The 24,597-nt window shown below is 38.1% G+C and overlaps 1 protein-coding gene across 1 annotated transcript in view; it reads left to right on the forward strand.

The window, feature by feature from the left end:
• Nucleotides 1–24,597, forward strand: part of TTN (titin) — a 269,934-nt gene that overhangs the window by 163,417 nt on the left and 81,920 nt on the right. Inside the window, exons 183-224 of the mRNA XM_029934316.1 lie at nt 17–280; nt 369–508; nt 673–799; nt 923–1,189; nt 1,325–1,591; nt 2,413–2,679; nt 2,772–2,911; nt 3,341–3,467; nt 4,240–4,382; nt 8,203–8,326; nt 8,859–9,125; nt 10,765–10,862; nt 11,717–11,885; nt 11,973–12,239; nt 12,340–12,606; nt 12,693–12,971; nt 13,063–13,471; nt 13,574–13,698; nt 13,799–14,065; nt 14,803–15,072; nt 15,163–15,465; nt 15,563–15,865; nt 16,112–16,299; nt 16,395–16,509; nt 16,616–16,900; nt 17,001–17,152; nt 17,828–17,975; nt 18,130–18,307; nt 18,672–18,793; nt 18,885–19,172; nt 19,386–19,682; nt 19,804–19,990; nt 20,450–20,565; nt 20,661–20,960; nt 21,159–21,458; nt 21,546–21,651; nt 21,752–21,948; nt 22,032–22,337; nt 22,435–22,713; nt 23,314–23,613; nt 23,729–24,031; nt 24,140–24,502. Of these exons, the coding sequence (XP_029790176.1) occupies nt 17–280; nt 369–508; nt 673–799; nt 923–1,189; nt 1,325–1,591; nt 2,413–2,679; nt 2,772–2,911; nt 3,341–3,467; nt 4,240–4,382; nt 8,203–8,326; nt 8,859–9,125; nt 10,765–10,862; nt 11,717–11,885; nt 11,973–12,239; nt 12,340–12,606; nt 12,693–12,971; nt 13,063–13,471; nt 13,574–13,698; nt 13,799–14,065; nt 14,803–15,072; nt 15,163–15,465; nt 15,563–15,865; nt 16,112–16,299; nt 16,395–16,509; nt 16,616–16,900; nt 17,001–17,152; nt 17,828–17,975; nt 18,130–18,307; nt 18,672–18,793; nt 18,885–19,172; nt 19,386–19,682; nt 19,804–19,990; nt 20,450–20,565; nt 20,661–20,960; nt 21,159–21,458; nt 21,546–21,651; nt 21,752–21,948; nt 22,032–22,337; nt 22,435–22,713; nt 23,314–23,613; nt 23,729–24,031; nt 24,140–24,502 (9,420 nt within the window). The remainder of the gene's footprint in view (nt 1–16; nt 281–368; nt 509–672; nt 800–922; nt 1,190–1,324; nt 1,592–2,412; nt 2,680–2,771; nt 2,912–3,340; nt 3,468–4,239; nt 4,383–8,202; nt 8,327–8,858; nt 9,126–10,764; nt 10,863–11,716; nt 11,886–11,972; nt 12,240–12,339; nt 12,607–12,692; nt 12,972–13,062; nt 13,472–13,573; nt 13,699–13,798; nt 14,066–14,802; nt 15,073–15,162; nt 15,466–15,562; nt 15,866–16,111; nt 16,300–16,394; nt 16,510–16,615; nt 16,901–17,000; nt 17,153–17,827; nt 17,976–18,129; nt 18,308–18,671; nt 18,794–18,884; nt 19,173–19,385; nt 19,683–19,803; nt 19,991–20,449; nt 20,566–20,660; nt 20,961–21,158; nt 21,459–21,545; nt 21,652–21,751; nt 21,949–22,031; nt 22,338–22,434; nt 22,714–23,313; nt 23,614–23,728; nt 24,032–24,139; nt 24,503–24,597) is intronic.

The raw sequence follows: 24,597 nt of genomic DNA on the forward strand, positions 1-24,597 counted from the left end.
TGAACCACTTTCACAGAGGCCGATCCCTACTTCACCGTGAAATTACACGACAAGACTGGAGTTGAGAAGGATGAGATTATTCTCAAGTGTGAGGTGAGCAAAGACGTGCCAGTGAAATGGTTCAAAGATGGTGAAGAGATTGTAGCTTCACTGAAACACTCTATCAAGACGGATGGCCTGCGCCGCATCTTAAAAATCAAAAAGGCAGAACTTAAAGATAAAGGCGAATATATGTGTGACTGTGGCACCGACCAGACAAAAGCCAATATTACTGTTGAGGGTGAGTCACTCAGCAGTATTAAACCTGTGCTATCTGAACATGAAGTTTATTTGTTCAGTCATTATAACAAATTTTTGTGCAATTTCAGCTCGACTAATAAAAGTGGAAAAACCTCTGTATGGAGTGGAATTGTTTGTTGGTGAAACAGCCCGCTTTGAAATTGAACTTTCTGAACCAGATGTTCATGGCCAGTGGAAGTTAAAAGGAGAGCCTTTAACTGCTTCCCCCGTAAGTCTAGTTTATCCGATCACACAGGCAGGGCTTGCTTGGTTGTTTGGGGTGAAAAAAAAAGATATACTTCTGGTTTACAATGTCTTGATGATCGGTAAGAATGATCAGTTATGAAAATGATGTTCTTGTTGCTCTTTCCTTTTACCCCTTTCTCCGAACAGGACTGTGAAATCATTGAAGATGGGAAGAAGCATGTTCTGGTTCTTTATAACTGCCAGCTGGATATGACAGGGGAGGTGTCCTTCCAGGCTGCCAATGCTAAGTCTGCAGCCAATCTGAAGGTGAAAGGTAGGCTCTGCCTGTCAGCAACACTTTTGTCATTTTCTTTGCAAGACTTTGAGACCCCGAATTAATCAGGAGTCGTGAGTGGAAACCTAATGTGGCTTCATCCACACCACCCTTTTTTTGCAGAACTGCCACTCATCTTCATCACACCCCTCAGTGATGTGAAAGTCTTTGAGAAAGATGAGGCTAAGTTTGAGTGTGAAGTATCAAGGGAGCCCAAAACATTCCGTTGGCTGAAAGGAACCCAGGAAATCACCGGTGATGACAAGTTTGAGCTTATAAAGGATGGCACCAGACATTCATTGGTGATCAAGTCAGCTGCTTTTGAAGATGAAGCAAAATACATTTTTGAAGCCGAAGATAAACACACAAGTGGCAAACTGATCATTGAAGGTAAATAGTCTTTTATTAAATAGACCACATTTAAATATATATATATGTATATATATATACATATATATATATAGCTTTTGTTTTTATAGTTCCTCCTTAAGACTGGAATTAATGAGGTTTTTCTTTTCTTGATAGGAATCCGACTCAAATTCCTCACCCCACTCAAGGATGTAACAGCCAAAGAAAGGGAGAGTGCCGTGTTCACTGTGGAGCTGTCCCATGATAACATCCGAGTTAAGTGGTTCAAAAATGACCAGCGCCTGCATACCACCAGGTCGGTCTGGATGGACGATGAAGGGAAAACTCATTCCATCACATTCAGAGACCTCACTATTGATGATACCTCGCAAATTAAAGTTGAAGCTATGGGGCTAAGTTCAGAAGCTAAGCTCACTGTGCTTGGTAGGTGTTTTCTATTTAACTTCATTATATTAAATTTAACAGAAATTGTGGAGTATCTATCATATAAAAGAGACTTCTGAGTGTTATATAGCATGAAAGCAGCCCCTGCCCTTAAGAAACTATCACAAGCATTATCAAGCCTCTTTCTAAAATATTTTTACCGAAAAACATGAGGACTTTGAGGTAATGAGGACTCGGGCTCATGAATAGCTAGTTGAAATCAGAAATAAAACTCCTAATTATTGAGCCCTGTCATGTTTAAAATAGGAATAGAAGTACTTCCCATCTCCTTACTTTATCAAAATTATTCCAGAAGAATGTCTTCCAACTTCTAATAAGAGAGGAAGCACAGAACTTACATTTTAAAAAAATCATTGTTTTTCTTAATATCAAACAGATTATACATGAAGTCTAACATGTAGAAACTAATAAAGGCAAACTATTGATTGACATGAGAAAAACTAATAATGTGAATCCAAAAGCTTAAAGGTAAACTAGATGTCATAGATTTGCTAAGGAATTAGAAATCTGGATGAGCAATGACAGAACACAGATTATATTTGAAGCTAAATTTCATAGTATCTTTCAAACCACTGTTAATAGCATACTTTAAAATACAGATGGATTAGATCTTGACAAATCACATGAACCGATTCCCTTTCTCACATTTAGAGAACTTCTGAACATAAGCATGTCAGATAAGCAGAAGCTGGGTACAGTTTGAAAATATGCCCAGAACTCTGCAGTCTGCCTCAAACTTTCCAAGGGACTGCATTTCCTTAGTGGTTAATGGAATGTTTTCGCTTATACTTTACTTGCAGAGGGAGATCCATACTTTACCGGAAAGCTTCAAGACTACACTGCCGTTGAGAAAGATGAAGTGGTTCTACAGTGTGAAATTAGCAAAGCAGATGCACCAGTGAAATGGTTTAAGGATGGCCAGGAGATAAAGCCATCTAAAAATGCTATTATCAAGGCAGATGGCAAGAAGCGCATCCTAATCCTAAAGAAAGCCTTGAAATCAGATATTGGACAGTATACCTGTGACTGCGGGACAGATAAGACCTCTGGAAAGCTCAACATTGAAGGTAAGGAAATTTCCATGAGTTTGACCTTGCAAGCTGACTGGGCTTATAACTGCCAGAGGCTAATGACACATGCTGACCCTTCACTTTTCTAGATCGGGAGATCAAAATAGTGCGACCCCTGCACAGTGTAGAGGTGATGGAGACTGAGACGGCCCGCTTTGAAACCGAAATCTCTGAAGAGGACATCCATGCCAACTGGAAACTCAAGGGAGAGCCACTACTCCAAACACCTGTAAGGCTATTTCTGAACTTGTCAACGCCTCGAGGAGCTGTGTGAAATAAAAAAGGAGAGGCAACAAGTCAGAATGCATGCAGGGTGTTTAAAACATGCTATCAGGTTCTCTATCAGATCTGAAGTCAAAGAGAGAGATCAGGGTCTACAGATCCGCACAGGCCTTGCATTCTTTTTGTTCCAGCGTAGTGGTATAAGGCTGTAGATATTCTGCGATGCTGCTAGTTGGTTCAGAATTCTACAGATAGAGCTCGCTTTCTTGATACTTCCTACAACCTTTACTTCACAAAAAAGAGCTCAAAATTACATCAAGTCTCCTCACTAGTTATTTGAAACATCCCTTAAGCTCTGATAGCCTCAGAAAAAATACCAAATGAAAATTCATTCATTCCTGTGAAATGAATTGCTATTTTTTCTCTTTGGGCACAGGATTGTGAGATCAAGGAAGAAGGCAAAATGCACTTCCTTGTTTTGCACAACTGCCGCCTGGACCAGACTGGTGGGGTGGATTTCCAAGCTGCCAATGCTAAATCTAGTGCCCACCTCCGAGTGAAACGTAAGTAATAGGTGTTTCTGTTGTAAAGGAAGAATGTACTTTTGCAGAAAATGAATGTGAATGAAATTATTTAATTAATTAGAAAATATTATTAAGGTACAGAAACTGGCTTCCTTGACATCTGAGCATACACATGATTCAAATTCCAAAGTTTTGAAAATTTCACTGACCTTGCTGACCATTGGAACTTTTGTAAGCAAGTCAGATTCTCTTACTGTGTAATCCTTCCATTCAAAGTCACAATGCATGTGATGAGAATCTAACTCAGAACCCTGGAAGACCACATCCCCCCATGGCTGTTAAAACTGCAGCACTACAGAAAAACTTGACTGTGTGGGCAACTCCGACTCAAGAAGGGAGGCGGGGTGCTTGGGCTAACATTTTTGGAAGGTGCAAAGTGTTTGATGGATATGGACAGGCTGTGTGATTGAGGGGCCCTCGTCCTCCCAATCACAGTGTTAGTTATTTCGGAAGCCACATACCACATGTAGCCAGAGGAACTTGATGCCTGGCAGAGAGACAGATGCAGCCCAGCTTTCTTGCTGACCTTGGATATCAGAACGAAAGGGCCCCTACGAATACCCACTCTCCGGCCACCAGCTCTCCCCTCCTCGGCAGCAAGGAGTCACTTTCACATGCGAGTTAAAATAGTGACCAGTCCTGTGGCTCTTTCCTTCTTGAAGAAAGCAACCATAGGGATGAATAACTAAGTGTGTATTCTTTGGGAATTACAAAATGAGTGATCCTGAGCTGTTTCCTTCTTCTCGCAAAGCACGAGTAATTGGTCTTCTGAGGCCTCTGAAGGATGTCACAGTGACCGCAGGGGAGACAGCCACCTTTGACTGTGAGCTCTCTTATGAGGATATCCCAGTGGAATGGTATCTCAAAGGGAAGAAACTCGAGCCCAGCGAGCAGGTAAATGGCGGGCGCATTGCCGCGTCCTGCTCTTTTTCTTTCGTGCTCTCCAGCCTCACTCGGAGGTTCCTTGTTCTTTGCTCTTCTGCCCCTTCCTCCTCCTTTCCCTTTCTCTTACCTACTCTAGCCTGATTTCCGTTGAAACTGAAAAGCAGATTCTTCAAATCATTTGTTGGATTTAACTGTTGGTATTTTTATTGTATTGTATTGTAAGATAAGGCTTTAGTTTTTTGAGGAAAAAGGCAAACGCTCATTAGCTATCAATGCTAGTTTGTCTGATTAACTGAAAGACAAGAGGGATCAAAAGGCCTTCTGATTGGAGGCCTTGCAACAACAGCCCACATTAAGTTTTGTGACTAATTCTCTCCGTGCTCTCTAGTCCTCTGCATATAAGGGGATTAAGAGGAGAAGATGGAAACTCCATTTCAGGCAGTTGATCAAGTGGTTGAGATAACTTCTGGGGAGATTTGCTCTTCAAGCATTTCTCCAAAGCTATTTTTAACCCTCAAGTGTTCTGAGCTGTGCACATTCTGGAATGCCAAGTGGACTATTTACAGTGCAGCTGACAGTTGTGACAAGAAAGAGGGCTCTGAGGTTATCCACATATGTGAGCACATATACGTTAAGTTTTAGGAAATAACCAGCTCTTGGTGTTAGCACTTCTATGCCCCAAATGTTCACCATAAGTAAAAACTGAGGCGACTGTTCAGATAGACCTACAATTTACCTAAATCGAGCTATATATTCTGTCCCCAAAGCAGTGTTTTTACATTATCTTGATAATTCATGATCTTGACTTCTTGGAATAAAATGTATAGAAAATGTCCAACATGGGTTGGAAATAAAGCATAAGGCAATACATTGTTCTATGACATTTCTTTTTCAATGTTTAAAAAATAATATCGAATGTGACATCAAGACTTCAATACAAATCAAACTTCTAAAATGTGAAGGAAAATTATTCAAAAGGGATTCAGCTTAACAAAGAGCCACAAAGTTGACTGAAGTAATAAGAAAGCAAACACATTTGGATAACTTTAGTAAAACAAACAGAAAATCATGTATTCTACCAAAGTCATTAAAGGGGAATTCAGTAACAGTCATCGGGAAGACAATGTTTCCTTGTTACACAGACTGTAAAGATCAGTCTCCTTTTTTTACTGGGGACAGAAAAAGCAACTGTATGTTCAAATGACACCATGAGTATTAAGTTACATATAGGAAAACGTTCCCTACAGTGAGGTCTTCTAAATACTGAACTGGGTGAAGGAGTCATGTCCACCTTCAAGTTTTCTCTCTTTTTTTTTTTTTTTTTGAAATGTACATTTGTCCTAATAAGTGTGGTCTCAATGCTTTAATGTCCAAATACAGAGGACTTGTTGCCTTTTCAAGATCCTTTCTATATCTGTAAACTCATCATTTGAATATAGGAACACTGCTTAAGGACAAATGATATTATACTTTTGCTACTAAGTGTCTTTTGGTAAAATTGAGGGCTTTGTTTTATTAAAAGATCAGTCACATTAGTTCTAATGTAAAAACTCTTTTATTTTGAAATGTAGATTCCTAAATAATTTATCCACATTTCTTTTATTTAAAAAAAAGATGTAGGTAGGTAGGTAGAGAGATAGGTAGGTAGGTAGATAGATAGATAGATAATAGTCACTAAACTTTTTTCTGGGAATAAAAGAGTACACCTTAATTCTTTAGAGCCTCCTTGGGTCTTTTGGCATAGGAATTTTAATGCTTTATTTCAGCCACCCAAAATACTTCAGCCATTTATGAACTTGCTCTTATATTACGTATATGTCTCTTTTTTAAAAGAACTTAAATATTAACTGTGAAGTCATAGTCATTACATTTTGCAGATTTTGTTTAAATTAAATCTATGTAACATGCTTGCTATTATCAATTTAATTCAGGCCTTTCATTTTCAGTGTGCAAAATGTTTAGCCTACAAAAGAGCAGCAACCAAATACAGGCGATTGAAATAGAAAATCAAGAAAGAAAATTTTAGGGGTGCCTGGGTGCCTTAGTCAGTTAAATGTCCATCTTTTGATACTGGATCAGATCATGATCTCCTGGTCATGAGACTGAGCCCCATGTTGGGCTCTGTGCTGAGTGTAGAGCCTGATTAGTATTCTCTCTCTCTCTCTCTCTCTCTCTCTCTCTCTCTCTCTCTCTCTGCCCCTCCCCTGCTCACACACATGCTTGCTCTCTCTCTTTCTCTCTCAAAATAAATAAACTTTAAAAAAAGAAAAAAGAAAAACTTTTAAAGAAAATGGGTTGTGTTTCCTGCCCCCACCCTTGGCCATTAGTCCAGGAAAGCACTACTAGTCCTAACTAGCCTTTGATAATTATGTATTTAAACTTTAACAGTGTGGTCAGAGTCATAACGCCTATTACAGCAATATGCACCTACTAAAGGTTAACAATATTTTACACTTGATGTAGCCAAAAAACTGAGAATTATGATGGGGTTAACAATATTTTAAAAGGATAATCTCTAACATTATCCATAGAAACATAAACCACCACAAAACCATCAGCTTAGTTTTTCCTTTTTTAACATAATCAAGGTACACTGTATATGAGTTATTTATTGAGAACCACTGCCTTCTGAGACCAGTTCTTGGTAACACAATATTCTTGAGTAGCCTCAGAGGAATTTAAATGATAAAATAATATGTAAACAGAGAAGCTATATCTGTGGATGGGTGGAATCTGAAATGCTTTAAAAGAATAGCCCTAACTCATAGTCCAAAATTAATATTCAAATTTATATTGAAACATCATTACAAGAACAATTTTTTCCCATTCAAGCACCATGTTGAGTAAGTAGCTATGTTATTAGGACATATCTTAATTACCTTCCCCTGTCTGTTTTCCCTGATTATGTTTTTGACCCGTTCTCAATTATTAAGGTAGTTATATTAATAGCCATGCCCAGCTCTTAATTAAGAAACATCTTCATATGAAACTTTATTCCTGACTCTTTCATTCACACCAGCAAAATAGTTTCACTGGTGAAAAAGTTTACGTTATTCGTAACTGTAAATGAATGCTAAAGCGGCACAAAATCAGTCTCGGTGACGGGGCACAGCATCTCACCGACTTCTATAGGGCAGAACGAGAAGAACCTCCGCTGTCTTACTGTGGTTGCTGTCAGGATGGCCCTGTCTGCAGCCTGATTCCCAGTTGTACAAGCCACAGTTATAGGACCGAATGGCAGCCCTTACCAAGGTGGTGTATTCTTTTCAGGCAATTCATTTTCCTTTAGACTTCTTCCTCAAACCATCTAAGGTTGCAGTTACAAGAATTTAGCATCCAAATATTAACAGCTATGGCAGCATTTGTCTTGATAGTCTAAGATCACAGGACAGTGGCTTACTTTTTTCTTTCCTTCATGATTTAGCTTCTCTAAGTTTATATATATATAACATATATATAAACATATATATAAACATGTGTATATTTATATATATATACTGTGTCAGAATGGAGGAAAATATTTATCTATATAAATATATATACATAAGTATAAACAGAAAATTTCCTAGGCATTTCAACATAAAAGGCCATCTAGTAATTATGTAGGAGCAACTATGAAAGCCTGAAGCTTCCTTAAAAGATTTCAAACTACTGGTTAAAATCATCTTCAAAGGCATATGTGCTGGGTATATGATTATAAAACAACTTGGAAAGTACTATTCCAAACTGTTAACTAAGTGAATTAAATATATAAACATGTATATATAAATATATATATTGCTGTTTCACATAGTCTTAAACTGCCCTTTTTTCAAAAAAACAAAACTAGGTGGTCCCACGTTCAGAAGGAAGAATTCATACACTTACTCTGCGGGATGTAAAGTTAGAAGATGCTGGAGAAGTCCAACTAAGAGCAAAAGATTTCAAAACTCATGCCAACCTCTTTGTGAAAGGTAATTATAAGGATTATTTTTTAAAACATGGTATAATGTAGAGGTTCATAAATAATGTCAATGCTCAATTATCTTTTTATGATTAGTACCATAGATCATTATAATCCACCAAATATCTAGGTTTTGTTTTTTGGCCTAACAAAATAGGTCACAGACTGTAAAATTTTAAAAAAAAATCAAAATGCACTAGAATATGTTTTACCTCCTTTTTCTGTCCCAACTGTTTATGTTGCATTTAATAAATGGCTAGAGGAAGAATTATTATCAAACTAGGTATCTATCACCTTATTAATTAAGACGTGGCTATTTTTTCCTTGATGTTTTATACTTTTTAAAACTACACTTTCCTCTGTATGTACAAATAATGATGAAACATCATTATTAGAGGAAAGCATCCAAGTGGACTCAAAACTTACAAATGAAATTTAAAAACAGGAAATGCCCTGGCGATATCGGAAGAAAGTTGAGGAGGTGCTCAACTCTTGGAGGAGGAAAGGAGGAATACCTTGGCTAATTAGTGTGATTCTTTCAGAACCACCTGTTGAGTTCACTAAGCCTCTTGAGGACCAGACGGTCGAAGAAGAAGCCACCGCGGTACTGGAGTGTGAAGTATCCAGAGAAAATGCTAAGGTGAAATGGTTCAAAAACGGGACAGAAATCCTCAAAAGCAAGAAGTATGAAATTGTTGCTGATGGCAGGGTCAGAAAACTTATTATACATGGCTGTACCCCAGAAGATATTAAAACATATACTTGTGATGCTAAGGATTTTAAGACTTCCTGTAACCTGAATGTCGTGCGTAAGTATTCTTCTGACATGGGAGTTTTCATTTGCAGCTCTTCGATAACAACAACAAAAAACCCACCACTTTTTGCATGCCTTTCTTGGCCTAACTGCATATCTTGGCAACGTAGAGTATCTATACTGACCTAACTTGATCTTTACGTGCTTAAAAAAAAATGGAAAGAAAAGTTCTGTTACATCTGGTCTGATAAGGACATATTGATCACTTTCACTATGCTTCTGACCAGGGCATAAGGCTACTGTAGGAATATCCTGAAACAGATAAGGACAAATTGAATATGAGAGACGAGAAAGGAGTCATTAAAAAAGAAAGGAAGGAAGGAAAAAGAAAAGAGAAAAGAAAGGAATGCAATTTCTACTTGGAAAGAATGAATTCTCAGATGTCAGGAACAACTAGAAAATGAGCACAAAATTTCAGTTTGATTAAGAGTGCGCTAAGGTCTGCTGTGATGTGATCGAGCCCGCTCATATAATACTATCTCTGAAAATAAGAAAGGATAATAAGACGGAGTGAAGCCTGGATTCTTGGAGTCCTGTGAATGAAGAGGAACCTAATGGTTTTTAACATCACTTCTTCCTCTGGTGAAAAATACAAATCTCTTTTCCAAATGTCACATGCTAGCTCATTTTCTTCATTCATTCATTTGTCCGATGATAACATTTTCCAGTGTCTATTTTGTGCAATAGCTGCTGTTTGATTTAGTTGCTTCTCATCTGTCAACAGCTACAAAATAGTGGCTTGAATTATGCTTTCATGTTTCTTGTACTGTTTTATTCTTTCCACTTTGTGGTTGATATGCTTTAGCTTATGACAGAGTAGTCTTCTTGGGTTTCCTTCTTCCTTTTGTCATCTATTTTGTCGCCGCTCCAAGAAAGCTCAGCCACACTGAGCATGTCTTAAAATCTATTGGCAGCATTCGTGTCCCAGAATTTCACTGATCAAGAACAATCATCCTGGGAAGGACTCACAAGGAGCCCTAAAACAAGGAGGGGCAAAGGGGCAGGGCAGGTCTCTGATCCTATTCATTTGCTAACTTAATTCTGGAGATAAATGAAACAAGAGATGTGAAAAAACCAAGTCACTTTCCTATACAAAACACATTGCTTTGTTGCACTAATAGATTTCATGCCTGTCTTACATGTGACATCTTTGAAGTTGATTTAAAAGAAAACTCATGCCTCTTAGCCACAGACAAGACAAGTAATAATAGCACTTCAAGCTGCATATCATTGAATTCTGCTAATTTCTCAAAGATTATGTTGCCTGCCTTAAAATAATGTTTCTTTGCTGCTGATGTTTGACAATATCAACTTTCAACTCAGGAGCAGTATCAATGAAAATTTTTCTTCCAGTTATCTTTCAGAAGAACTGACTTGGTGATTGATAGATGACAGATAAGATACATAATCAGTTGAACATACATTATACAATATAATTTCATGAAAACTACAGAGATATATAAAAACAAAAGCCAAGTATCATACCTGAATGGCAGCTCCAAGTGCTTTCAAAGTCTGTTGTAACCAATAAGATGGAAAGGCTCTGCAAAAGACTAACTTCTTCTTTATACCACTGTAACGTTAGAATAAATTCTAGAAGCCTCATTTTGAATTCTGATCACCTTCTCTTACAGCTCCTCATGTGGAATTCTTAAGACCACTCACTGATCTTCAAGTTAAAGAAAAAGAAATGGCTCGGTTTGAGTGTGAAATCTCCCGAGAAAATGCTAAGGTCTGTGATTGTATGGTTGCTATCTTGTGTTTTCAGATGCTTTTGTTTACCTTTGGTCTAGCCAAAATGGGGGGGGGGGGAGTGAATGAAACAGATGGCTGATAATCACTTTACTTTTAAATTAATGATTGTCGAAGCAGCTGGCTGGCTCAGTTGGTTAAGCATCCGACTTTGGCTCAGGTCATGATTTCACAGTTCGTGGGTTCAAGCTCCACATCGGGCTCTGTGCTGACAGCTAGCTCAGAATCTGAAGCCTGTCTTCTGACCCTCCCCTGCTCACACTATCTCTCTGTCTCTCAAAAATAATTTTAAAACATTAAAAAAAATTTTTAATTAAAGACTGTTACTTTGGTATGACATACATACCTGATTTAGTTGTCTTTTTAGTATTATTCACTTATGATTACTTGAAAAACAATGGGCTCACAACCAGAAGACTCAGATATTATTGGTTTGGGCCATATGACATTGCTATTTTCTTAGGCTAAAAATAAATATCTGCAATTTCATGTCTCATTTACTACTCTTGTCTCAGTTTACACATCCTGAAAACAAAGAGTTATTCTGCATGATATCTGAAGACATCTATGACTCTCAACTTACATGATCCCATTATCTTTAATAAATGATAAAATACCACAGCAACTTACTTAACAATAACTGAAGAAGTTCATTCTGGTCATTTTGGGTTTAGGTTGTATTTGTATTTACCACTTTGATTCTTTACACCATAGTCTTATTGTTTAAAAAAAAAAATCTCAGAACCCTAGTTCCTCTTAAGGACACATACATGAAGGAACAACAACAACAAAAAAAAAAAAACTGAGGAAAGTATCTCTTTATCTTAAATATAGGTTCAGTGGTTTAAAGATGGTGCTGAAATTAAAAAGGGCAAAAAATATGACATCATATCTAAGGGAGCAGTGCGCATTCTTGTCATCAACAAATGTCTACTGAATGATGAGGCCGAGTATTCCTGTGAAGTAAGGACAGCAAGAACTTCGGGCATGCTGACTGTACTGGGTAAGAAAAAATTCTTTCTTTGAAAATTATATGTTTTGAGAAAAAAATAACTTTTGGTTTAACTCAATGTTCTTGTTATTTGTGCAGAAGAAGAAGCTGTCTTTACAAAAAATCTTGGCAATGTTGAAGTTAGTGAAACAGACACTATAAAACTGATCTGTGAAGTCTCCAAGCCTGGAGCAGAAGTGATTTGGTACAAAGGGGATGAAGAGATGATAGAAACAGGAAGATATGAAATACTTACCGATGGACGAAAGAGAATCCTCATCATTCAGAATGCTCACCTTGAGGATGCTGGCAACTATAACTGCCGACTCCCAAGTTCTCGAACTGACGGCAAAGTCAAAGTGCATGGTATGAAAATCACAATAAACAACATATTAAGAATTCATACTTGATGCATTTAAGGTGCAAATGCTTAAGTTTTTAATACCTCACAACTGCTTCTTTTCAGAACTTGCCGCTGAATTTATCTCAAAGCCTCAAAATCTTGAAATACTTGAAGGAGAAAAGGCCGAATTTGTCTGCTCTATATCAAAGGAAAGCTTTGAAGTCCAGTGGAAGAGGGATGATCAGACACTTGAATCTGGAGACAAATATGACATTATTGCTGATGGCAAAAAGAGGATCCTGGTTGTGAAAGATGCCACATTACAAGACATGGGCACTTACGTAGTCATGGTTGGGGCCGCCAGAGCAGCAGCTCACTTGACAGTAATTGGTAAGTTTGCTTTGCTTCTTGGGTTTACTTACATTCGTCTCTGCCATTCTTCTCTTCATACCATAAGGATTGTTGGTTGCTTTCAGAAAAACTCAGGATCGTAGTTCCTCTTAAGGACACCCGTGTAAAGGAACAACAAGAAGTCATCTTCAACTGTGAAGTCAATACAGAAGGTGCCAAAGCCAAATGGTTCAGAAATGAAGAGGCCATCTTTGATAGTTCAAAATACATTATTCTCCAAAAAGACCTGGTTTACACCCTCCGAATTAGAGATGCACGATTAGATGATCAAGCCAACTATAGTGTGTCTCTGACCAATCACAGAGGTGAAAATGTTAAGAGTGCAGCTAATCTGATAGTAGAAGGTAAGTCACTTATGTGGCATTAAGGAGTTTTTAAATCAATGTCTATTATTAAAACAGTTAAAATCAACATTATTCTTCTCTTTTACAACAGAGGAAGACCTTAGGATTATTGAGCCTCTTAAAGATATTGAAACAATGGAGAAGAAATCTGTCACATTCTGGTGCAAGGTGAATCGTCTCAATGTAACACTGAAGTGGACCAAAAATGGAGAAGAAGTGGCTTTTGACAACCGTGTTTTATACAGAATTGATAAATATAAACACTCTCTAATCATTAAAGACTGTGGCTTCCCAGATGAGGGTGAATACGTTGTCACTGCTGGACAAGATAAATCTGTTGCTGAGCTTCTGATCATAGAAGCCCCAACAGAATTTGTAGAAAACTTAGAAGACCAGACAGTCACAGAGTTTGATGACGCAGTCTTCTCCTGCCAGCTGTCCAGAGAGAAAGCAAATGTGAAATGGTACAGGAATGGAAGAGAAATCAAAGAAGGCAAAAAGTAAGTAGAAGCTTCCTAATCTCTATTTCTGTAACTATTACACATTTGGCAATTATAGTGATCATTATGCAAGCTACCCAATAATTCAATCCCTTCTCTTAGGTACATATTTGAAAAAGAAGGAAGTATACATCGACTCATTATCAAAGATTGCAGGCTGGATGATGAATGCGAATATGCATGTGGAGTGGAAGACAGAAAATCTCGAGCTAGACTTTTTGTGGAAGGTACATACTGAGTGAAAGGACAATTTTAATATTAGCACCTGTTTTTAAAGGTTGTAAACCTAAAGATGAACATGTTTGTATTCATTTTACGCTTTTTCAGAAATTCCTGTTGAGATCATCAGGCCTCCCCAAGATATTCTTGAAGCCCCTGGCACTGATGTTGTCTTTTTTGCTGAGCTCAACAAAGATAAGGTGGAAGTCCAGTGGCTACGAAATAACATGGTTGTTGTTCAGGGTGACAAACATCAGATGATGAGTGAAGGAAAGATACACAGGTTACAGATTTGTAATATTCAACCGCGTGACCAGGGTGAATACAGATTTATTGCCAAAGACAAAGAAGCCAGAGCTAAGCTTGAACTGGCAGGTAAATCCCTTTCTTTTTATTTTCAAATATCCTCACAATATCATAGATCCATTGTAAGTTTCAAATTTTGTAATTAGTGAGATATAATGCCTGTGAAAGCCTTTTATTTCCATTAGGCTCTGCGCACATGTAACTATTCTAGTTTCTTGTACCACAAGGTGTCCTGAGTAAGAGGTAATTGATAGCATATTTCTTTACTTGCCAGAACCTTGAATAGTTCCTGGCATGTGGTAGCTGTTCATTAATACCTAGAATTGACATAATGCCCTGAAAGTCATCCCCAAAAACCCCAAGCTAGGGAAAACTCTGATCTCTTCTGTTTTCCAAACCTCATGGAGCCTCTTAGGTCTGTTATCCTGACTCAAGCATCCAAGGCATCCTTATATGTTGTCATTATGAAAAAGCCATTAGTGTTCCTCTTGTACCTAAGTTGTTTGTCTGGTTTATTTCTAAATATGATGTTCCCATATCACAAAAATGTTTGTATTATATATAGTTATCCATTATTAATTTTGGCAAAGAATGGAGATTTTATAGTTTCATATCATTCTTAATCCTCTGTTCTCAATTTGCAAAATAAGCTATGGGAACTCCAAGTCAGTTAGTGTTCTGTGTGAGAAAGTTACTGTGATATACTTCCAAGGTTGTATGACCAAGATTTGCTAACAAATGTAAAGAAGCTACGGTGCACTACAACACGTAACTCAAAAGCATTCATGTGTTATTTTTCTCACCAGCTGCACCTAAAATCAAGACAGGCGATCAAGATCTTGTGGTTGATGTTGGCCAGCCTCTGACAATGGTGGTGCCCTATGATGCCTACCCTAAAGCAGAAGCTGAGTGGTTTAAAGAAAACGAACCTCTTTCTTCAAAAACCGTTGATACTACAGCTGAACAAACTTCTTTCAGAATTTTAGAAGCTAAGAAAGGAGACAAAGGAAGGTATAAAATTGTGCTTCAGAACAAACATGGAAAAGCAGAAGCATTCATCAATTTAAAAGTTATTGGTAAGCCCTTGAATCACTTGGGACTTGATTGGCAAAGCACAATAAAAAGCATGATAGCATGCTAAAAAAAATTTTATATGTGAATTTCAGATGTTCCAGGGCCAGTACGTAACTTAGAAGTAACAGAAATATTTGATGGTGAAGTAAGCCTTGGTTGGGAAGAACCATTAACTGATGGCGGAAGCAAAATCATAGGTTATGTTGTTGAAAGACGTGACATCAAAAGAAAGACCTGGGTTCTGGCCACTGACCGAGCAGACAGTTGTGAGTTCACTGTCACTGGACTACAGAAAGGTGGAGTTGAGTACCTATTCCGTGTCAGTGCAAGAAATAGAGTTGGCACTGGTGAACCAGTAGAAACTGACAATCCTGTAGAAGCCAGGAGTAAATATGGTAAGAAGTTTTTAAGTAAATTGCAAACTAGCTTATCTTTGCTTTTATCTCTGAGTTAACCCGAAGCCCATGTTTTTTCTCCTTTGATGAAATCTAGATGTTCCAGGCCCTCCTTTGAATGTAACCATCACTGATATAAATAGATTTGGTGTTTCACTGACATGGGAACCGCCAGAGTATGATGGAGGAGCTGTGATCACAAACTATGTTATTGAGTTGAGAGACAAGACTTCTATCAGATGGGACACTGCCATGACAGTAAGAGCTGAAGACCTGTCTGCAACTGTCACTGATGTGGTAGAAGGACAGGAGTATAGTTTCCGGGTCAGAGCCCAAAACCGCATTGGAGTTGGAAAACCAAGTGCAGCCACACCTTTTGTCAAAGTTGCTGATCCAATTGGTAAGTCTATCAAAACAAGGACATAATTACTTAATGAAATCCAGAAATTAAGTCTGTTAATTAATGAAAAGGTAGAACGTCAGAAAGATATAAGCAAAATCATAGAAATCCAGACTGTTCCTACTTTTATTCAGTGAATTTAGTAGACCTGGTATTTTAATGCAGATGATAAGAAATGGTTACACATTATCATAATAAACTGTCACTGAAATAAATGGTATGCTCCAACTCTTTCTTCCATTCCAGAGAGACCAAGTCCTCCTGTGAACCTAAATTCCTCAGATCAGACTCAGTCATCAGTTCAGCTCACATGGGAACCTCCTCTGAAAGATGGAGGAAGTCCAATATTGGGTTATATAATTGAGCGCTGTGAAGAAGGAAAAGATAATTGGATTCGTTGCAATATGAAACTTGTCCCTGAACTGACTTACAAGGTAGGGAACTTATATCTAAAAGAAAAATATTCAATGTATGATCATGGACTTAAATGCATATACATATTTTTACAAATATTGATTCATCACTGTAGGTTACTGGATTACAAAAAGGAAATAAATATTTATGTCGAGTATCTGCAGAAAATGAAGCTGGTGTTTCAGATCCATCTGAAATTCTTGGGCCTCTAACTGCTGATGATGCATTTGGTATGTGGATATTTTGTTTTTAGATTTGGGAAGAGCACATAGCTACTTTGGGGTACGAGAGCCTTAAATATAGTACTGGAAACTCATTAATTTTTCTTCTTCATAGTTGAACCAACAATGGACTTAAGTGCATTTAAAGATGGTCTGGAAGTGATTGTCCCGAATCCTATCAAGATTCTGGTTCCAAGTACAGGCTATCCAAGGCCAACTGCAACCTGGTCTTTTGGAGATAAAGTACTAGAAGCAGGGGACCGTGTGAAAATGAAAACCTTATCTGCCTATGCTGAACTTATCATTTCTCCAAGTGAACGTCCAGACAAGGGCATTTATACACTGAAATTAAAAAATCCTGTAAAAGCAATTTCTGGGGAAATTGATGTCAATGTAATTGGTAAGGAACTAAACTTTTGTTACATATCGGGATTTGACAGTATTAACAAATATCAGTTCAAGTTATTACCAGTATTGATTTCTGACATACCTTTTTTCAGCTCGCCCAAGTGCACCCAAAGAACTGAAATTTGGTGAGATAACCAGGGACTCTGTACATTTGACTTGGGAACCACCAGATGATGATGGAGGGAGTCCATTAACTGGATATGTTGTTGAAAAGCGAGAAGTCAGCCGGAAAACATGGACTAAAGTGAGTTTTGAGCAGCAATGCACTAACTCAAAAAGAGTGGGGGGAATCCCAGAATGCTGGGATGCCATGTATAGTTTATGTGGTTTAACTTTACCTTGCTGAAAAAGAACCAAAAGCTTTTTTAAAATGCCTTGATGCTAATGCTTTCTGAGGTAGTTCAACCAAGATTTGGTATAACTGCCTTATTTTATGCCTTACCAAATTTTCTACTGTTGCTAAAAAATAAAATTACTTATTCACTTGGTACCTGATGAATAGCCAGTGTGCCTTATGAAACTATCAGCCATTCTAAGGACACTAAGTATTTAGCTCCCTGCGCATCAAACTTCTCTCTTTACTAGATTATCTTAGTTGGCCCAATCTACCATTTGTTTTCTCTTCAGTTCTACTGTTACTCATTTCTCATTATTGTTTTTTACCTGGATTTCAAAGCATATTTCTAATAACCAAGCTGGTGGAAAGAACCAATACCTTTATTTGACATTTTTTTAATGTGCATAAACTATGAAAGTCTCACCTTAATACAAGATTCAAATATTGTCTTACTCTGCATCTGTTTCCCTAATATGAAATTAATAACCCTTATTCAAAAGAAAATCCATTTGTATCACTGCTCTTGGTAAAAATCTTTGATTGAGGTTTTGAGAAGTGAGTAATTGTATTTCTTTGTCCCAGGTTATGGACTTTGTGTCTGACTTAGAATTCACAGTTCCGGATCTTGTTCAAGGGAAAGAGTATTTATTTAAAGTCTGTGCTCGTAACAAGTGTGGCCCTGGAGAACCTGCATATGTTGACGAACCTGTAAATATGTCAGCTCCTGCAAGTGAGTACATTCTTGATGGCTTCTTATTTAGGCTCTTGTCACCTTTTTTGCTTTGAGACCTGGAGTTGAATTTATGGGGGAAAGGCCTGGGTGAGCAATATGGAGATTTCATAAATGGCCTATCCAACACTGACTCTCTTTAAAATATTTATAGCGGTGCCTGACCCACCAGAGAATGTTAAATGGAGAGACAGAACAGCCAACAGCATCTTCCTAACATGGGATCCACCTAAATATGATGGCGGTTCACGCATCAAAGGATATATAGTTGAAAAATGTCCACGTGGTTCGGATCGATGGGTTGCCTGTGGTGAACCAGTTGCAGACCCAAAGTAGGTTTTTTGTTTTAAATATAATGTCAAATTGGCTTACATACAACACCTAGTGCTCATCCCAACAAGTGCACAAAGTAGGTTTTTATAATTATTTGGCACAAAAGTAAATGTTTCATCTTACTAAAATTAGTGTTTTTCTTTAGAAAATCTATTAGCTTTTCATTGAAAATTCCCCTGGTTGCCTGTCTGATTTAAAAAGTGCTGAATTTATCCCCTATCAAGGTGTTCATTAGTCATAACATTAAAGCAATCCAGAATTAATTTAAGGAATAAATAGTATACCAAGAGGAGGTATGAATTTTAGATGAGTACTACAGGTTGTGTGCATTATAGTAAAATATACCATTTTGTTTTCTGATAGAATGGAAGTAACAGGTCTTGAAGAAGGCAAATGGTACTCCTACCGTGTGAAGGCCCTGAACAGACAAGGTGCTAGCAAACCGAGCAAACCCACAGATGAAATCCAGGCTGTGGATACACAGGGTATTTATTTTTGGTTTTTGTATTTTTAACCAGGTCTCTGCCTATTCTGTTTGAACTTGCTAACATTGTAAATAATCTCTTCGAATTCCAGAGGCTCCAGAAATTTTCCTTGATGTGAAGCTCCTTGCTGGTCTCACTGTAAAAGCAGGAACTAAGATTGAACTTCCTGCCACTGTAACTGGAAAACCTGAACCTAAAATAACTTGGACAAAAGCCGATATGCTTCTGAAGCAGGACAAAAGAATCACCATTGAAAATGTTCCTAAAAAGTCCACAGTGACCATCCTTGATAGTAAGAGAAGTGACACTGGCACGTACATCATCGAGGCCGTCAACGTCTGTGGTCGGGCCACTGCCGTGGTAGAAGTGAATGTCCTAGGTGAGAGAGGCCGTCATTTAAAAACGGGCAGACTCACCACCACCTCTGGTGGAGGGCACTTGGGGGGAAGAGCACTGGGTGTTGTATGGAAAACAATTTGACAATAAAATATTATGGAGAAAAAAAAAACGGGCAGACTCATTTTAGTTACTTTTAAAAATAAAGCATGATTTTCAAATGATTTTTTTCCTACCTGTATAATGTCATCCATAGACAAACCCGGACCACCAGCTGCTTTTGACATCACAGAAGTGACCAATGAGTCATGCCTTCTAACATGGAACCCCCCACGAGATGATGGTGGATCTAAAATCACAAACTATGTCGTGGAGAGAAGAGCAACGGACAGTGAAGTGTGGCACAAGCTCTCATCAACTGTCAAGGATACAAACTACAAGGCAACCAAATTAACACCCAATAAAGAATACATCTTCAGAGTTGCTGCAGAAAACATGTATGGTGTCGGTGAACCAGTTCAGGCTACTCCAGTAACAGCTAAATATCCATTTGGTAAGCTTCTCTTTAATCAGGTGGCCAAAATTGTTAAAAAAGATAGTTGTGTCAAACTTGGATTTGGGTGTTATATTTATATATGTGGCATATAACACTTACATCATTATCCTACCTATAGATCCACCTGGACCTCCAACTCGTCTAGAACCTTCTGATATCACTAAGGATGCAGTTACTCTCACATGGTGTGAGCCAGATGATGATGGTGGAAGCCCAATCACTGGATACTGGGTTGAAAGATTAGATCCTGATACTGATAAATGGGTTAGATGCAATAAAATGCCAGTAAAGGACACAACATATAGGTATGTGCAATATCTCCATCAAGGTGTTAAGACAGCAGTGTACATACTTTTTTATTCTCAAGCATTCCTTTTGATTATAAATTCTTATATATTACCATAAAATATTAAATTATTTTTTGTTATATTTTATATTGCCACATAATTTGAGAAATGATATAAATTCCATTCAAGAACACATTTTTAAATTTCTTACCATAAAAGATTAACTTCCTGTGAGTTTCAAAGTGTTTGGTGTTCCAGGATATTATGATAATGATCTTTTACTAGATCTTAGAATTACATCAGTACATTCAACCCAATCTAAAGTTTAAGAGGCAATTTTCAATTTATATTGAAATATTTTCAGTTAAATTTGCAAATCAGTTTTTCACAATTTAAATATATTAGATCCTCCCATGTAAAATACATAGAGGCTTCTGCTTATCATGGTATTCAATTCATACTTTGTCCCTAATTCAGAGTGAAAGGTCTCACCAATAAGAAAAAATACAGATTCCGTGTGTTGGCTGAAAATCTTGCTGGACCTGGAAAACCAAGTAGATCAACTGAACCAATCTTAATAAAGGATCCCATAGGTATTATTTATATAATTTTCTGCGATTATTTTGAAGCTTATATTAACTCCTTTTTGGACAAACCTAAATCATGGTTTCATTTCATTGGTTTGCAGATCCTCCATGGCCTCCTGGAAAACCAACTGTGAAAGATGTGGGCAAAACATCATTGATGTTGAACTGGACAAAGCCAGAACATGATGGAGGGGCGAAGATTGAGTCTTATATCATTGAAATGCTGAAGACTGGAACAGAGGACTGGGTCCGAGTGGCTGAAGGTGTTCCCACCACTCAGCATCTGCTTACAGGCCTCATGGAAGGGCAGGAATACTCATTCCGAGTTAGAGCCGTGAACAAGGCTGGGGAAAGTGAGCCCAGTGAACCCAGTGACCCTGTGCTCTGCAGGGAAAAGCTATGTAAGTCACTCTTGATATTTAGTGCATATAAATTCCTCTAAAGTAGGTCTGAGAACTACAGTATGATAAAATATGAAAAACTCATGACTAGATTTGCTTCATCCTTGCTATGTGATTTCCTAGTGACTGCTAGAGAATTCAGTGAAGAATGAGTACTGGACAATTAAAAAAATCAAATTTTCTTTTTTTCCTCTTTAGATCCTCCATCACCACCTCGCTGGCTTGAAGTCATTAATATCACAAAAAATACAGCAGACCTAAAATGGACAGTTCCTGAGAAAGACGGAGGATCCCCCATCACCAACTATATCGTGGAAAAGAGAGACGTGAGGCGAAAAGGCTGGCAAACTGTGGACACAACTGTCAAGGACACCAAGTGCACAGTAACCCCACTGACAGAGGGCTCTTTATATGTGTTCCGAGTTGCTGCAGAAAATGCCATAGGACAAAGTGACTACTGTGAAATTGAGGACTCTGTCCTGGCCAAAGACACTTTTAGTATGCTAACTTAATATTTTTGTGACATTGTACTAGATTATCATTTTTCCCTCTAGTTTTTCTAACTATTGAATATTCTGCTTCCAGCCACCCCTGGACCACCCTATGCTCTGGCAGTGGTTGATGTAACCAAGCGACACGTTGACCTAAAGTGGGAACCACCTAAAAATGATGGTGGAAGACCAATACAGAGGTAGAATTTTAATTAATTCACAAAGAATTAGTTATACTCAGCTGAAAATTCTTAACTATGTTTTCTCTATTAATGCTAATGAACTGCTTTATTTCAATAGATATATCATTGAGAAGAAAGAAAAGTTAGGTACCCGTTGGGTGAAAGCTGGAAAGACCTCAGGACCTGACTGTAACTTTAGAGTAACTGATGTCATTGAAGGAACAGAGGTCCAGTTTCAGGTTCGGGCAGAAAATGAAGCTGGAGTCGGTCACCCAAGCGAACCCACAGAAATCCTGTCAATTGAAGATCCAACAAGTAAGTAGTGCCAATTACACAAAGGATATCATTGAGAGCTTGATGATGAGATTGTGGATGTGAATGTTTCACTCTTTTTTCAGGTCCTCCTTCACCTCCCCTTGACTTACATGTGACTGATGCTGGGAGAAAGCACATTGCCATTGCCTGGAAGCCTCCAGAGAAAAATGGTGGAAGTCCTATTATAGGATACCATGTTGAAATGTGTCCGGTAGGCACTGAGAAGTGGATGCGAGTTAACTCTCGCCCAATAAAAGACTTGAAATTCAAAGTTGAAGAAGGTGTTGTTCCTGACAAGGAGTATGTTCTGAGAGTGAGAGCTGTCAATGCTGTTGGTGTCAGTGAGCCATCTGAAATCTCTGAAAATGTGGTTGCCAAAGACCCAGACTGTAAGAACACAAGTTTCTTTTACAATTAATAAAACAGGCTTTGCTTATCATACATCGCCTTTTGACGTACCTTTTTTCCTTTCTGGATATCTTACAGGCAAGCCAACAATTGATATGGAGACGCACGACATTGTTGTTATCGAAGGTGAAAAGTTAAGCATTCCTGTTCCCTTCAGAGCTGTCCCGGTTCCAACTGTTAGTTGGCATAAAGATGGCAAAGAAGTTAAAGCAAGTGACAGATTAACAATGAAGAATGATCATGTCTCTGCACACCTCGAAGTCCCCAAAAGTGTCCATGCAGATGCTGGAGTTTATACCATTACGCTAGAGAACAAGCTCGGCTCAGCAACTGCCTCAATCAATGTCAAAGTCATAGGTAATCATTCAAATACCAGATATTATTCCTCACATGTTGGGAAAAGTAGCTAACTTTGTAGTGTTAGTATAAATGGCCTCATGAGTTGGCTATTTGTAAACTGTCCTTTCAGATGATTTCTTTCCATATAAGAAGCAGAGCAATTAAAGAAATGAAATTGCTAGTTAAACTCTGATTAAATAACTAACTCTGATTAATACGTAACTCTAATTTACCTCTGTTGTAATTATTGGCATGTGAAGCCAATATAGCATACCCAAAGAATGTTTAAATTGCCAATATTCAGTTATTAATTGTATTTGCATTTTTCCATAGTGTTCTCACCAGGATTAGTAACATTTTCTGCCCCCTCCCACAAGATGATGTTTAAATGTTGCGCCAGGGTGGGGGCAGATTTTTGCTTAGGGCAGAAACTCAAGGGCACTACTCACATTTAATTGGGCGCCAATGATGCTAAATAGCCTGCAGTATAAGCAGGGGGGCATCCCATCACATCAAAGATTATCCCACCCAACATGTGGATAGTCTCAGAGAAAGAAAGTAGTTTTAATATGCTCACTTTTTAGATTACAATAATAATTAACATTTTATGTCTGATAGGCCTACCTGGACCATGCAAAGACATTAAAGCAAGTGACGTGACAAAGAGTTCTTGTAAATTAACCTGGGAACCTCCAGAGTACGATGGTGGAAGCCCAATCCTTCATTATGTCCTGGAACGCAGAGAGGCTGGGAGAAGGACATACATACCCGTCATGTCTGGTGAGAACAAGCTGTCTTGGACTGTAAAAGATCTCATACCAAATGGTGAATACTTCTTCCGTGTTAAAGCTGTCAACAAGATTGGTGGAGGCGAATATATTGAACTGAAAAATCCGGTCATTGCTCAAGATCCAAAGCGTAAGTTTGGGCATGGATGGAATACAGCTAGGAATTAATATGGAATTTTTTACTTAAAAAATATGGGTTTATATTATATGGGTACATATTAACAGTTTTTTTCCTTATTCTTCAGAACCCCCTGATCCACCAGTAGATGTTGAGGTTCATAATCCTACAGCTAAAGCAATGACTATTACATGGAAGCCTCCTTTGTATGACGGAGGGAGCAAAATAATGGGTTACATCATAGAGAAGATTGCCAAGGGTGAAGACAAGTGGAAGAGATGCAATGAACACCTAGTACCAGTCCTGACCTATACAGCAAAAGGACTAGAAGAGGGAAAGGAATACCAATTCCGAGTGCGAGCAGAAAATGCTGCTGGCATTAGTGAACCTTCTCGGGCCACTCCTCCAACCAAAGCTGTAGATCCCATTGGTAAGTTTTGTTTAATGGGGTTGCATTTTCCCATTGTATAAAGAGAATAATGTTTTGCCAGATGTTTTTATCAGAACTGAAAGTAATTATTGTCTTTAATCATTACAGATGCTCCAAAAGTCATTATGAGAACAAACCTAGAAGTGAAACGAGGTGATGAAATAGCACTTGATGCAACTATTTCTGGGTCACCTTACCCGACTATTACGTGGCTAAAGGATGAAAAAGTTATCATACCAGAAGAGATTAAAAAGCGAGTAGCACCCACAGTTAGGAGGAAGAAGGGTGAAGTTCAAGAAGAAGAACCATTCGTCCTGCCTCTGACAGAACGTTTGAGTATCGACAACAGTAAGAAAGGAGAATCTCAACTACGCGTCCGAGATTCTCTCCGACCTGACCATGGCCTGTATATGATCAAAGTTGAAAATGACCATGGTATCGCAAAAGCTCCTTGTACTGTCAGCGTGCTAGGTACGTAGGTAAAACTATGCTTCTCAATGGAAGAAAGTCTATATAAGAGTTTTAGTGAAAGACAGGGGAGGTGGGGAAGGGGGATGAAAGAAGTA

The sequence above is a fragment of the Suricata suricatta genome, chromosome 3, assembly GCF_006229205.1.
Source record: "Suricata suricatta isolate VVHF042 chromosome 3, meerkat_22Aug2017_6uvM2_HiC, whole genome shotgun sequence".
Taxonomy (NCBI): Eukaryota; Metazoa; Chordata; class Mammalia; order Carnivora; family Herpestidae; genus Suricata; species Suricata suricatta.